The sequence below is a fragment of the Patella vulgata genome, chromosome 4 (assembly GCF_932274485.2).
Source record: "Patella vulgata chromosome 4, xgPatVulg1.2, whole genome shotgun sequence".
In the NCBI taxonomy this organism is placed as follows: Eukaryota; Metazoa; Mollusca; class Gastropoda; family Patellidae; genus Patella; species Patella vulgata.
In genome coordinates this window covers 75,402,497-75,418,189 of record NC_065882.2, presented here as the reverse complement: position 1 = coordinate 75,418,189, position 15,693 = coordinate 75,402,497, and the positions used below count along the sequence as shown (strand labels likewise).

The window sequence follows — 15,693 nt, the reverse complement described above, 5'->3', positions numbered from 1 at the left end:
CATTGCACACTGCACAACTTATGCCCATCTTTGTTAGCTCAGATGGCGCAGAACAGTAGGATGTTAAACACCATTTCATTTTATTTTCATTTCTGTCTGACAACCAACCCAGGATTTTGATTGGATCGCAGCAAGTGATGCTGGTATCTGATGTTAGGCATATAATGACATCAATAAAGGGAGCTAACTGCCAAGGATGGATATGTTGTAATAATATTATGACTACTTGATCACGTTTAGAAGATAAATGCACATAGAAATTACGAAACGTTCATTTGCACATAGATTGCTGTGATTTTCAACATTTTTTAAAAGATATTATGAAGAAACATTTTAAATCAAATTGCCGATCAAGTTGCCATGCATCCTTATATTTTTAATTAATCTTTACATGCACTTTAGTAAATATTTAGTTAATAGTGTAGATATTAGAATAGATATTTTGTAATAGTCATAGAAGATATCATTAATGATTGTAAAAAGGTGTCTCCATCTTGTGCCCATTCAGTCCTACATATATAAGATGGCTGACTTGCATGGCTGTAGTTCTATTAGCTGTCACTAAGAGAAGTGGTTCCTAATCTTCTTTCACTGACTGAATCTATCTATGAGGGCATCCTACATCTGCGTTTACTCTGTTCGGTCCAATGTCCTATATTAGGGACTTGCCACTTTTCACATAAATCTTTGATGAGCCGTCAACCGGTACATAGCCATTCTGATAGCAAGATGATCGCCATCCAATTACCAACATTTTCATACTGAATTCTACCGGGAGTTATTATTTTTTTTTTTTTACACAAACCCCTTTATCCCTGTGGACCCTTTTTGAAAACTTGAACCCTTTTTATCTCTAATTGGGGTTTTATATAATCCTCATATACTTCACTAAGTGAGAAAAGTATCTTTAAGCTTTTAGAATACAATGTGTGCTGTTATTACACGTTTTTAGTACATTTGTAACTTTTCTTACTTTCACAATTTGTTTCTTTTACACTTCTAACACGTTTAACTTTTTAGAGTGATTATAAACAGCTTAAAGTAGATAAATCACATTTAGAAGATAAAAACCATGAACTAGAAGCGGTAAGATTATGTTGCCTTTTTGTGGTCCTATTACAGTACCCATCACAGTTACACTTGATGTGTCACATCATGTATGTTATTGACATACGTATATGGTCTTATTGGTCACATCATGTATGGTATTGACATACATATATGGTCTTATTGGTCATATCATGTATGGTATTGACATACATATATGGTCTTATTGGTCATATCATGTATGGTATTGACATACATATATGGTCTTATTGGTCACATCATGTATGGTATTGACATACATATATGGTCTTATGTTTACATATGGTTAAATTACTTATTTTATGTTCAATGTTTTGTTGTGTGTGTAAGTTAACCTGCATTGTCTATTTGAATTAATTATTATGTAGATTAAAAACATAAATTGGGAGGTAGATTTACACCAGATAAACCTATTAGAATGTAGATTTACACTAGATATATTGGGGTGTAGATTTACACCAGATACATGTAGTAGGATGTAGACTTACATCAGCTACTTTCAATTGAATGTAGATTTACACCAGGGACATGTGTTAGAATGTAGATTTACACCAGAGACATGTATTAGTATGTAGATTTACACCAGATATATTATGATGTAGATTTACACCAGAGACATGTATTAATATGTAGATTTACATCAGAGACATGTAGTAATATGTAGATTTACACCAGATACTTCAATAGAATGTAGATTTACACCAAATACATTTATTAGGATGTAGATTTCCATGGCTAATTATAAAATAGATTTTCCACCAAGTAGATTTGCACTATAAATTAGACTGTAGAATTGTCTTGTGTATGTAGATTTATGTTACAAATTGTAAATTTAAAAAAAAAATGTCACCAACTTTTTTTCATATTTTATTGATCAGAAATTACGTAAAGCTAATGAAGATGTTAAAGATGCCACACAATTACAACAAGGTGATATGGAAACGTGGAAGAATGCATGTGATCGTTTAACTACCTCTTTAAGTCGTAAAGAAGATGATTTACAGAAAGCTGCTGATAAAATTCATGAACTAGAGAATATGGTAATGAGAAGAATTTATTATTTAAATTCTCAAATTTGAATATAATCCTTCACTTTTCAAAGAGAAAGAGAGAGAAATAGGGTTTAACGTCCACTCGACACAAACCATGTCATTTCGGGACTAACTTATGGTTCAATTTTATTTCAATAATTTGTTTGTACGTAGGGGTTTTTAGCAGTGGAAGGATAACGCAGGACCCAGAGAAAACCCACGAGTTTGGATAGGTGAACCTTCTCCTTGTCATGTACAAACAGGGAATCAAAACCACTCCAGTTGATTCAATGACAGACCTTAAAACAGATATCCTGACAATAGTTAGTACCTTGTTTATTAATAGAATATTGTTGTTGGTATTATTTTGTAAATAGATTGGAAGATTAAGAGAAGAATTAAGAACAAGTAATACAAGATGTGAAGAACTTACAGAAAGAGAGGAAGATCTTGATAGGTAAAATATTATATAATCTCTTGACAGGTATACCAAAATATTATATAATCTCTTGATAGATGTAACAAAATATTATATAATCTCTTGATAGGTATACAAAATATTATATAATCTCTTGATAGATGTAACAAAATATTATATAATCTCTTGATAGGTATACAAAATATTATATAATCTCTAGATAGGTATACAAAATATTATATAACCTCTTTATAGATATAACAAAATATTATATAATCTCTTGATGAATATGACAAAATATACTATTCAAAAAAAGTAGGGGATATTTGATTTTTAAGTGTTATTAAAGTCACCTAATGAAACTGACGAAGAAACAAATGACAAAATGAAATGAAGTTCACATTCATCGATTTATTCCAAATGATCGTTAGACTAAGTAAGGCACAGACTGACCATTATAAGGGTAAAATGATACCCGGGGTCAAACAGCAAAGTTACCACAGCATCACAACCAAGTCAGTAACGGGTAAATCCTCCTCTGTTTGCCAAACAGGCATTGATCCGACGTGGCATACTCCTAATGAGACGTCTAAGGTCATTTTGGTCCAGATTGTCCCATTCCTGTTGCAATGCAGCAGCAAGTTCTTGGACATTGGCAGGACGTTGTTGACGTTGACGTAACCTCTGTCCAAGCATGTCCCAGACATGCTCGATGGGGCAGAGGTCGGGACTCAGTGCTGGCCAAGGTAATGTGGTGATGTTCTGTTGTTGGAGGTAACCTGTAACGATCCTGGCCCTGTGACATCTTGCGTTGTCATCCTGGAAGATGAAACGGCGGCCATGACGTCGTGCGAACGGCACAACATGGACTGCCAAGATGTTGTCCCGGTAGTACTGGCCTGTAACACGCCCTGCAACAACATGTAAAGCCGTTCTTCCAGCAACAGTGATGCCTCCCCACACAATAACAGAACCACCCCCAAATCGATCATATCTGATGACGTTAACGTCTTGGAAGCGCTCGTTTCGACGACGCCACACCCTCCTACGTCTGTCCAAAAAATCAACAGTGAACCTTGACTCATCTGAAAACATCACATTGCTCCAGCGTCGATTATCCCAGTGTTGACAATCCCTACACCAACGACGTCTTGCCTGAATGTGATGATCTCTCAAACAAGGGATCACGCGAGGACGTCGGGCGCGAAGGTGACCCCTATGCAGTCGATTCCGAATCGTCTGGCCACTCACTCTCACACCAGTGTCTGTTTGAATACGAGCGCTGATCTGATTTGCTGTGATGACACGATTTCTCAAGGCCGAGGTACGGATAAATCGATCCTGGGCTTGAGTTGTCGCCCTTGGTCGACCTGAGCGTGGTCTGTCCCGTACAGATTGTGTATCACGGTATCTGGACCATAGCCTGCTTATGACAGACTGAGAAACATTCATCGTCCGCGCCACAACCGCCTGTGTTGTGCCGATCTGTAGCATGCCAAGGGCACGTAACCTTTCATTTTGGGTAAGCCGACGCATATCAAAATTTGTTTTCTGGTCACTAAATCAATTAAACTGATGTGTCCACCCTGGAATTCAATGCCACAATGACTGTAACATTCAAAGTCAGAGTCGTGCAAATCTTGGGTTGGACCCCCATGATGATCCCAAGCATCACCTGCATTCCATGCGGTAGCTATTGGTGCGTTTGGGCGTCATATGTAACTGGAAATGTTTCTTCTGTTAGGTTCTATAGTGACTTTTTTCGTAGTCATTTGCATATTTTAGTATTATGCCCCCAAAATCAAATATCCCCTACTTTTTTTGAATAGTATATAAAAAAAATTCTCAAGTCTATGTATGTTCAACTTTGGATTTTGATTAATAAATTGGTGGCCATGTTTGAATGAATGTCCATCCTAGATTACGAAAACCTCTCATCTTTCTAGGAGTTAAATGCTAATTCTATAATCTTTAATAACCAACGTACATGGTTGTAGACCTACATGGTATTTTTGGATGATATCTAATCATATGGTTCTTAATGTTATTGAAATAATTTATATTTTTACCAGATTGAAGGCTGAGAATCGTCGTCTGTTACAAGAGAAGGCAGAAAATGAACAAATGATGCAATTACTGGAAACCCAGAAAGATGTCCTCACAAAAAGTGTAAGTATATTGTTAGACTTGATTTCAAAGATAATGTAAGTCGTTAACTGGAGAATAACTGCTAAAAACTGTATGGTTCTACATTTGGAAGACATCTATGTAAAGTCTGCTTCTTGAGGAACTATAGATGCTGGGGTGGTGGGGGGGGGAATCAGAAAAAAAATAGAACATATAAATGAGGGACACAGAAGCAGTGTCGATTAGTGGTGTTTAATCGTATAAAGTTTTGGTCTCAGTTGGCCTTCATCAGATACATAACGTATCTTAAGTTCCTTAATTGATTACGCGCAAGCGAAGTATTGAAATAAAATTAAACCATATGTTAGTCCCGAAATGACCTAGTTTGTGTCGAGTAGACGTTAAACCCCATTTCTCTCTCTCTCTCCTTAATTGGTGGGGGGGGGGGAATCTCTCACTTATATTTTAAAAAAAAATAATTCCAGTCTACATATTTTGTGTGTTCTTACTTTGCCTTAAAAGTCTTTAATAATCAAAAATATATATAGTTTACAAATAGTATAAGATAATATTACAGTAGTGCAAGAGAGTATGTGATCGCGTAGTATATTTTACAAATATGTTTACAACTGTTCTTAATAAATGTTATGTACAAACCAATCAGATATGTCAAATATTGTACTGATTGAAGAGTATCGAATATCAGGTCACCGGAGTTCACAGTCTATTGTATATTATATAGTATAGTATTTACATGACACAATTTTTTTCAATCAAACAATATAGGTAATTTGATCTTAATACATGGCAAGCCTATTTATAAATAATATATAGGTGTACCTTGATTGTATAATCAATTTCTTCATTCAACCAACAGAAATATTAAAGTGTTAATTCAACATGTCATTGACTCTTCAAAACAATATTTTTATTTGAATGCAATGGTAGCTTATCAATTATGAATAAAAGACCCCTTAAAGTTCACATTTATCAATATTTATTGAACCAAAGAATGGAGATCAAGTGTTTTGATTAAAACTTTCACAAATGTCTTGATTTTAAAGCAAAAAAAAAACATAGGTGCAATAATAAATTTTGAAATACAGAAAGCATGGTGTGAATAACTATCATTAAAAGTGTTCAATAAAAGAAAACTTGTTCTTGCTTTAATAGTTCAAAAGTAGATAATGAAAAATGAATCTGTTGAAAATTTTAATAAAATTACTGAACCAAGTTATGAGTGTTTGAAGTTTAGAAATAGCTGATTGTCAAGTACACTACAGTAGTCATGATATAAAACAAAATCTGGATTGTTAGACCTGTTATTGAGAAACGTTAACCGATTATATTGATCAATTGTTCTAATCCATTCATTATCCCGGCTTTTTGATGTTCTAGAGAGTTGTTTATGGGCTTTACATGGGTGTAGATAATAATGTATATAACATTTTAATCTGCAATAAGCAGATTTAGCTCTTACATAATGCATCTTTATTTTATGTATAGCTCTAATTCAATATTATCCATAATTTTAGAAATTAAAAGCATGAATTATAATTCATTATTGGTCCTTCTATTAATATTGATGTTGTTACATTACTGTCCATTATATCCAATATTTAATGAACATTTTAAAATCAGTTCCTGATATGGGGTTCTCTATGGTCAAGAAGAGTGTCATTTGGAATCATTGTTGAAGTAATTAAAAATCCACAAATAACAAAGGTCTAGATTAACTAAACTGCCATTCAATTTGGACTACTTACGTATTTCACCAAATATAATTTATTAGAAATTATAATTGAAATTTTAAAAATTGAATGTAAATTAGTTTATATACATTAATTTTATTTTAATATGTACTTTCCAACCCATTTTCCTTCTCCATTAGCCCAGTCGGAGCAGAAACCCATTTCATTTAATTTCATTTTAAACACATTTATGTTAATTTATTAAACAGGGTTTTCAAATTTTTTTATGATTAAATGTTTTTTTTTTAATACAAACAAATTTTATTGCTTTTGAAGTTATTTAATAGTATTTTAGTTATTGTTTTAAACTTGTTCAGACCTGTAGACAACAATAAACCAAATCCTAGTATTGATTGTTCTAGAGATGTCATTCTATATCTTTCTATAAGAATTGTTTGTATTGATCAGCTTGACTGAATTACTAACAGATTAACTTTATTGATAAAATGTAGGTCATTTGAAGCAACACACTTGAGAACAGGACTTAGGTTTCAAATCTTGACAGACTGACAGAGAACTATCAATCAATTTACGTGCAAAAAATTTAAAGTTAAACTAATTTTTATTTTCTATTTGTAGAAATACTTTACTACTAGTTTTCACATTTTTCTGAAAAAGAAATCATCCCACTAATTCAGGGTAAACAACCCAACATGTACACAAATCCATATTTTTCATCCCATCCAGAAAACTAGGTACTGTTTCTTGTCAGGATCTCCATTCTGAACCACTGACAAGAGAAACCGTGCTGAAAAATGCAGAGATACTTTCTAGTTGAAAACTGGGTTGTGGGGGTGAATGGTTAATGCGTGCGCATTGAATCAGAAGGTCTGTAATTGAGTCAAGTGGCGTGGTTTCGATTCCCCGTTTGTACGCGACAAGGAGTAGAGTCGCTTGTCCAACCTCGTTGGTTTTCTCCCAGTCCTCCAGTTTCCTTCTACTGTTAAAGACCTCTACGTGCAAGCAAATTATTGAACCATATGTTAGTCCCAAAATGACCTAGTTTGTGTCAAGTTGACACTAAACCCCAATTCTCTCTATGTTTGATGAAGGCCCACATTATCATGTCCCTGCCTCTCTGTCATCCAATAGCTTGTGGATGCTCTAGAGGATAAAGTTATCAATTGATGTTCAATGATTTCCAATAACTTGAACAACAAAAGTTATTATCTGAATGTTTTAATGTTGACAGAACCAGAAGCCTATAAAATTTTAATTATTAGTTGATACCTTGTAAATGCTCCCATTATATAAAAGAATAAAAATATGACAACCTTTGTGGGCTGCTCAACATATGTTGTGTCACTTGTCAACCTATTTTTGCATTATTTGGCATATTTATAGTGCACCCTTTCATATAACATGTTCACCAGCACTTTACAAAGTGACAATACAATGTAGTTATAAAAAAAACCAAGATTATGGACATGTTAACAGTTGTATACAGAGTCAGTTAAAACAACAAAGAAGAATAGATAGCAGTGGTCGGCTGCATTACTGCAATCATTCCAAGTCCCCCCCCCCTCCCCCCAGTAGTACTTGACAAGGAGTAGGGTCACCTGTCCAAGCTTGTGTCTCCCCATTCCTAAAGACCCCTACGTGCAAGCAAATTATTGAAATAAAATTGAACCATAAGTTAGTCCCAGAATTTCTCTCTCTTGTGGATTTTCTCTGGGTCCTCCAGTTTCCTCTCACTCCTATGCGCAAGCAAATTATTGGAATAAAATTGAATCATATGCTATTCTCTCTCTCTCTCTCTCTCTCTCTCTCTCTCTCCCCTGACTGCTTGTGTTAAAAATTGACCGAAATGTTTCAGGACACTCTGTTCAATTTACTAGCTGTAAAACTAGCATAATTTTCGAAACACCATTTTCTGACAGATTAATAGAAAAAAACTCTGATGAAACAAGGTTATAAGCTATGAATGAAACCATTAGATATTTCATTGATGAATTGTTTATTATGATTTAATTTTGTATTTTTGCAGTCCAAGGGTAGTTTTGTCAAGATGCATGATGCTGATCATTTAGCTGGGAAAGTTGATCAACTAAGAAACGAAAATGAATCACTCAGGTAGATGAATCATTATTCTTCCATTTTGAATGTCCCTTTATGTTTATTGCATATTTAGGAGATAAACACTTCCTGTTTTGCATTTAGAGGGGTGTTATTGTGCAATAGACATGTCCTGAGATCATTAGGACCCAAGACGCATCATATTGGAAATGAGCCGAGCCGAGACACTAAATTGCTCAGAAGTCTTTTGCAATTTTTTTTTATATCTGTTGCAAATTAAAAATTTCACTTTTTAGGGAACGAATATTAGACCTGGAAAAAGTCAGAGATAATATTATCAAACAGAAAGAAGATTTATTGGTAAGTAAATTTTGATATATCATTTGAAATAGATCATTAATGTAGAGGTCCAATCAGGGGTGTCATTTAAAATAGATCATTAACTGAAAGGCACAATCAGAGCTATCATTTAAAATAGACCATTAACTGAAAGGTGCAATCAGGGCTATTATTTGAAATAGATCATTAACTGAAAGGTGCAATCAGGGCCATCATTGGAAATAGATCATTAACTGAAATCTGCAATCAGGGCAATCATTTGAAATAGATCATTAACTGAAAGGCACAATCAGGGTCATCATTTGAAATAGATCATTAACCTTAAAGCAAAATCTGGGCCATCATTTGAGAATAGATCATTAACCGAAAAGCACATTAAGGTCCATCAATTGAAACAGATAGTTGAAGATGATGCGAGGGGTGGAAATCAATGATTTAAGAAATAATCTAAAAGGAAAAATCGATATTTGAATTCAGATTTCTAATGATTGTTTTTGTAGGTTAATAGTGAATTAATCTATAAACAACCAGGTTATGATTTATTAGAAGATAAAGTAGAATTATTGACATCAGCTAATGGTAAATTATCAGAGACAAATTCTACCCTAAATAAAAAACTAGATGCTGTTAATAAGGTAATAATTATAAGGCATCAAGGGTGTATTACTTTTTATTAGCCACAGATAAAACTCATAATATATGATCATAACAAAATCAGATTTTATAATAGTGACCCATCACATCGAAATGGGTAGTAAGTAACAATTTGGGCATATTGAGAAATGCACATAATAACATTCCTTGGGGCCCAAGCTTCATTTTGGGTACCATTCCCGACTCCATATCATGTTCAATAGCCGAGATATCGCCAAATACATCCAGGTCAGTTGGAGAGATATTGCCAAATACGTTCAGGTTAATTGGAGAGAGAATTTCAAGAGACCTTTAGAAAATCAAAGTGGAAAATGAGTTATTGAAAGATAAAATTTCCGTAGCAACCAAAATTTAATACTAACAATTTCACTAACAGTTATCTTTACATTTTTATTATGAGTGCTAGCACAATAAAGGCATATGTGACTCACTACCCATTTCAATGTAATGGGTCACATATCAGATTAAAAAAAACACTAGATTCACTCCATTATCTTAAATCCAAGCACTGCTAGAGCATCCAGTGAACCTGTAATATTTAGGAATGAATGAAACTGAAAACATCTATATCTTGGTGGTTAATGGACTCAAATGGATACCTCTCACGGCACAACATAGTCAAATCTCAAAAAAATCGAAAATTATGTTTTTTAAACCAGCTAAGATCTTCAGATTGTTAATTATAATGACAGATATTTTATCATTTGTGCATTATTAACTGTTGTTTAACTCATATTTTACTTTTATTAGGAAAATAACAGATTAAAACAAGTTATTGAAGATGGATATGGTGAACCAGCTATGAAGGATGAACTAGAAAGGTACATTGATTTATTTGTAATATTTTAGAGCATGAAAATACAACTTGTTTAAAATCAGCTAAAAGTATGAAGGATCTGTCCTTCGTGTGCTATTCCTGGCACTGTCCTGTGTCCATGTAAAAAAAAACATCTGTCCTCCCATTGTTATACCTGGTACTGTCCATGTAATAAACCATCTGTTCCTGGCACTGTCCATGTAATAAACCATCTGTTTCTGGCATTGTCCATGTAATAAACCATCTGTCCTCTGATTGGTATTCCTCTTACTGTCCATATAATAAAGCACAGTCCTCTGATCATCAAATCTGGTTCTGACCATTAATAAAGATTTCCCTTCCTTTTCTGGCACTGTCTACATCAGTCCTCCCAGTGCTGTTCCTAGAACTGTAAAAAAAAGTCATACAGTGGTAAAAAAATTGACAAATTATGTGGTGAGCATAAATTAATTTTATAAAAAGTCCATCATAAAGTTCTATCATAACCAATTGTAAACATATGAAGAAGTCAAAATGACGAATAAGCAAAATTGAGCCATGCAAATGGACTTGTACACTTATTTATTTAATTTTTCAGAACCAGACGACAACATTGTAGTTTACAAGATGAGTTTGATCAGCTTCTACAAGACTTTAATAAATTAGAAGAAGATAATCAAAGATTACACAGAGAATTAAACCAAGCTAAAAATAGTCAAAATGGTAGGAAAATTTGTCTTTTATACTTTTTGTTACTTATAGTGTTATTTCAAAAGTCACATAAAAACAACAATTTTTGACTCTTATATAAAATCATTTATGCCAATGTCTTTTTATTTTTGTGGTATTCACGGCGTTATTTCCATAAATGTAGGAGAGGAAAACCAATGATTGTGTTTCATAAAAATGATCTTGGACTTCTCAAGAATTATACAGAACATTCAGCCGATTATCCCCCCCTTGTCTTTTAAATTGTATAAAGATTTTCCTGTACGAATGTGTAGATCATAACTATGCAAGTCATGCTTACTCATTGAAACCATATGAATGTTTGAAGTTCTGACAAGAAATAGCCTAAATTGTGTCTAACGATTGTAGATTGATCATTAATATCGTCAAGCAAAATTACTTAGATAATAAACAAGTGCCGCCATTATTCTTTCTCTTTTTTTGTAATTCAGGAGGAAAAGAAGATATACAGAAAATAAAGAAAGAAAGAGATGGTTTTCAGAAACAAGTTCAGTTGTTGAGTGGTCAGTTAAAACTAGCAGAAGGTAGTAAAAAACGAACTACAGAAGAGATGAATAAATTAAAACGAGAAACAGAAGAAATAAAACAAAATAAATCACAGTAAGATACTTATAGATTATACCAAGTTTATTTTTATATTTACTTTGTTTGAAATACATGCTTTTGTAAAGTGATCCTACCCAGGAAGCTATTTAGGTCTACTGCATAAAGACTTGTTTTTCAGTATGGATGGACAGAAGAAGTGTACAATAGGTCCAACACAATTTTATTTTGTCCGGTAAAATACTGCTTACAGAGTGTGTGAAATAGCTTTATTTAACGTCCGCTTCCACCAAAGTGATATCACAGACAATTACTTACAGTGTAAGATGTTATGAGTGCAGGGCAAGACAAAGTTAAAAACGGTTCCCGATGGCACAAACTCCACGTATGCCATTGAATACCTGGCAAATATTTTACTGTATAAATGCTTGATACATAATGTTGGGAAAGAGAGAAACTTGATGCAACATTTATGGAATAAAATATAGTGTTCCAATATATATGATGCAAGATGGAACCAGAAATGATTTATTGTGGGACTCTTTAATAAAAGGTTATCACTAATACTTTACTGAAAGCAAGGGGGGTTGGATGGCCGAATGGTAAGCGCGTGTGCATTGTATCATTAAGTCAGTCATTGAGTCAGCTGGCGTGGTTTCGATTCCCCGGCTGTACGTGACAAGGAGTAGGGCTGTCTGTCCAACGTAGGTTTTCTCCGGGTCCTCCAGTTTCCTCCCACTGCTAAACACCACTACGCACAATCAAATTATTGAAATAAAATTGAACCATATGTTAGTCCCGAAAGGAACTAGTTTGTGTCGAGTGGACATTTAACCCCATCTCTCTCTCTCTTTCTGGAAGCACTACAGTCCTGGAAGTTACAGACATGTCATGTATAGAATATCTCCTATACCATCTAAGTCCCAACAGTGAGACAAACTGGGCTTATTCTTGGATTTGCTTTTAATGCATTTGAGAATAAAGAAAGAATATGGCTTGTAAAATATGACTTGTGATTAAAAATATAATTCTGATTCAATCAATTTTCTTCAACATAGATCTGGTTTGAGTCCTAAAAGAGAAATTGAAAAATATCAGAAACAGATTCAGCAGTTACAGTCAGAATTAAACAAGGCCAAAGAAAATCAACATAAACAAGAATTAACTATCAGTAGGCTGAAAGAGGTGAGCCTTTGTATTCGTACTGAAATTTGTAAAATCAAAGAACCAAGATTTAGGTACAAATACCAGATCTTTTTCACAAATATAAATTGATCGATAAAATTTCTTTGCAAGATTGTTATGAAACATTTGGTATGGTGTTTAGTTTTGATCATTTAATAATGTAATTGTTATAACCTACCTATTTCCAAGGGTAGGTAACTTGGTTGGACTGGGAGCAGACGCAAGATGCCACCTAGATTCTTTTGCCAATCCATACTGTCGCTTGCAGAATCAAAAGGTCATATCTGGGTTTAAGGTAAATTTGTTGCGCTTCTGGCGAACGGACGAATCTGATATATTTAAGTATTGAGAATTATGCGTTTGAAATTGGGTTCTGTTCTTATCTCGATCTGTAGCCATCAAATAATAACGTCATGTCAAAATATCTTATTTCTGACGATTTTCTGAAATATTTCTATAAAAAAGTGTGTGTGTGACCATTTGTATAACAGGTATCGGGGTAAACATCGTGGACTGAACTAAGAACTGAAATAAGGCTTAGAAATAGGACAACTGATTCTGAAGAAGCAATTTTGTAAAATATTTCAGATACAACCTTTTGAACTGAAATCGACGACATGTAACTTAATTATATATTAGAAATGATTATTTTATTAAATAGGATTTAAATGATGCAGTTTTTCCTGATAATTCTTCAGGATTAGGGGTAATATGGAAATATCATTTTTATATACAGGATTCTGAAAGATTATTTCTATGTTGTGAACTGTTTTCATGTGGCTGTGTCATGATGCTGTTTAATCTGCCAAGCTTCTCATTAATTTTTTGTCAATTTGTCCATTTAACTTTACTCGGAGGTTTCAATCTGATTAAAACACAGATCCTGTTTCGTTTCATTTTTTATAGTTCAAAATTTTGTTGTACTTGTCTTCACAACATTAGGATCTGGAAGAGTTGTTATATAGCCTGTGTTCTGGTTGAAGTGAGGGATTAGCCAATGAAACGGTCTGTTACAGTGAGTTCTTGGTGCACGATGCATGGAACTGTGGATAAACCACTAGAAATCTCAACTCTGATTGATTAATCAATATCTGATGTCATAGGGTCAATAGCCTCTTTTACAACCCGTGACGCGACCTTCCACTACAACCAGTCAGATCTTTATGTAGTGTAGGCCATGGAACATATAAAAAAATGAAATGAAATATAGATCTGTATTTTAATCAGATTGGGGTCGAGGGTTCTATTACTCTATATTATCATTTTAATCTGTCCGATTCTGAATGAATATTTCTATGGTTTCACATATATTCTGCCAATAATTTGCATGGCTGTTTGTCAAGTAACGTTTCTTGGGAGGTTTCTATCAGTCCTTCTTGTCATTTTGGCTATTTTAATTTTATTTTGGATTTATTGATTACGGATTGTTATTATTAAATGTTCTAAATGCAGGCTTTTAACATATTAATGATTCTAGGTGTACTTGTATATATCTATAACAAAATCTGTTGCTTTTTTTATCATCTTGATAAATTTGTTTAATTTTACATGTATCTATGCAATGTATGCAGTATAAATGTTTTTCAGATATGAAATAGTATATTCAAAGACATTTGTATAATTCTAGAGAGGAACATTATATTTACACAATCTCTTAAAATATATTGTAAATTAAAATCTTAAAACAATAGTATATTTAAGAATGGTATCATACGGTGGTAAATCTAAACATGATATCATTGGTAATTATAAAAATGGTATCAGACAGTTGTAATTTTTACAATGGTATTACACAGTGGTAATGTTTACAGTGGTAATTTTTAACTGTATACAGTGGAAAATTTAACCATGCTATATCACACAGTGGTAAATATAACCATGGTAGCATGCAGTGGTAATTTTAACCATGCTATATCACACAGTGGTAAATATAACCATGCTATATCACACAGTGGTAAATATGACCATGCTATATCACACAGTGGTAAATATGACCATGCTATATCACACAGTGGTAAATATAACCATGCTATATCACACAGTGGTAAATATGACCATGCTATATCACACAGTGGTAAATATGACCATGCTATATCACACAGTGGTAAATATGACCATGCTATATCACACAGTGGTAAATTTAACCATGCTATATCACACAGTGGTAAATATGACCATGCTATATCACACAGTGGTAAATATAACCATGCTATATCACACAGTGGTAAATTTAACCATGCTATATCACACATTGGTAAATATGACCATGCTATATCACACAGTGGTAAATATAACCATGGTAGCATGCAGTGGTGATTTTAACCATGATTTTCAGTTGCAGTAATTTTTAAGAGATTGGAGTATTGATAATTTTAATACATTACCATTTTGGACGTCTGCCTCATTGTTTCCTGATATTTAAGGGATTTAGTGCTTATTAGGAACTATAAAATACAGTCTTAAAGTTACATAATAAAAAGAATCTTTAATTTCGACTTCAATTTTGTTTTTGTAGAGAACTTGGATTTTCCACTTTTTTTTTTACTTGAGTCAAATAATTCCTTAATTTATTTTTTTCTCTAGAAATCTCTTCAGGATGCGGGAGAAGAATTGAGTCAAATGAAAGAAGAACTTCATAGTTTAATGGAAGAAATTGATAGCAAAGACCAGACAATTGTCTTCCTAGAAAAAGAATTAAATGAAACCAAAGAGGATTATCAACAAAAGTATGTAAATTTTTCAAAATATGTTCTGGTTATCCTACTACTTTGAATGGCATGGTATTGATCTGAATTCATGGTATATAAATCGAAATTAAATGTTTCTGGCTGTGTGAGAAATTAAAGTTACCATGAAATGTGGTGAAAGACATGAAATGAAATGTGGTTTAATGTCCTACTGTTTTGCTCCGAACTGGGCTAATGAAGACAGGCATACACCATACAGTGTGCTATGAGGGAAATTTTGCCCGGACAGCAGCACTACGGCCTTCTCTTA

The 15,693-nt window shown here is 33.5% G+C and overlaps 1 protein-coding gene across 1 annotated transcript in view; it reads left to right on the top strand.

Annotated features, from left to right (window-relative positions):
* Window positions 1-15,693, top strand: part of LOC126819281 (myosin-11) — a 44,818-nt gene that overhangs the window by 17,100 nt on the left and 12,025 nt on the right. The window contains exons 13-24 of the mRNA XM_056100668.1: window positions 1,021-1,086; window positions 1,965-2,126; window positions 2,495-2,574; window positions 4,608-4,704; window positions 8,401-8,486; window positions 8,726-8,789; window positions 9,269-9,403; window positions 10,173-10,243; window positions 10,817-10,941; window positions 11,400-11,568; window positions 12,570-12,696; window positions 15,280-15,422. Of these exons, the coding sequence (XP_055956643.1) occupies window positions 1,021-1,086; window positions 1,965-2,126; window positions 2,495-2,574; window positions 4,608-4,704; window positions 8,401-8,486; window positions 8,726-8,789; window positions 9,269-9,403; window positions 10,173-10,243; window positions 10,817-10,941; window positions 11,400-11,568; window positions 12,570-12,696; window positions 15,280-15,422 (1,325 nt within the window). The remainder of the gene's footprint in view (window positions 1-1,020; window positions 1,087-1,964; window positions 2,127-2,494; window positions 2,575-4,607; window positions 4,705-8,400; window positions 8,487-8,725; window positions 8,790-9,268; window positions 9,404-10,172; window positions 10,244-10,816; window positions 10,942-11,399; window positions 11,569-12,569; window positions 12,697-15,279; window positions 15,423-15,693) is intronic.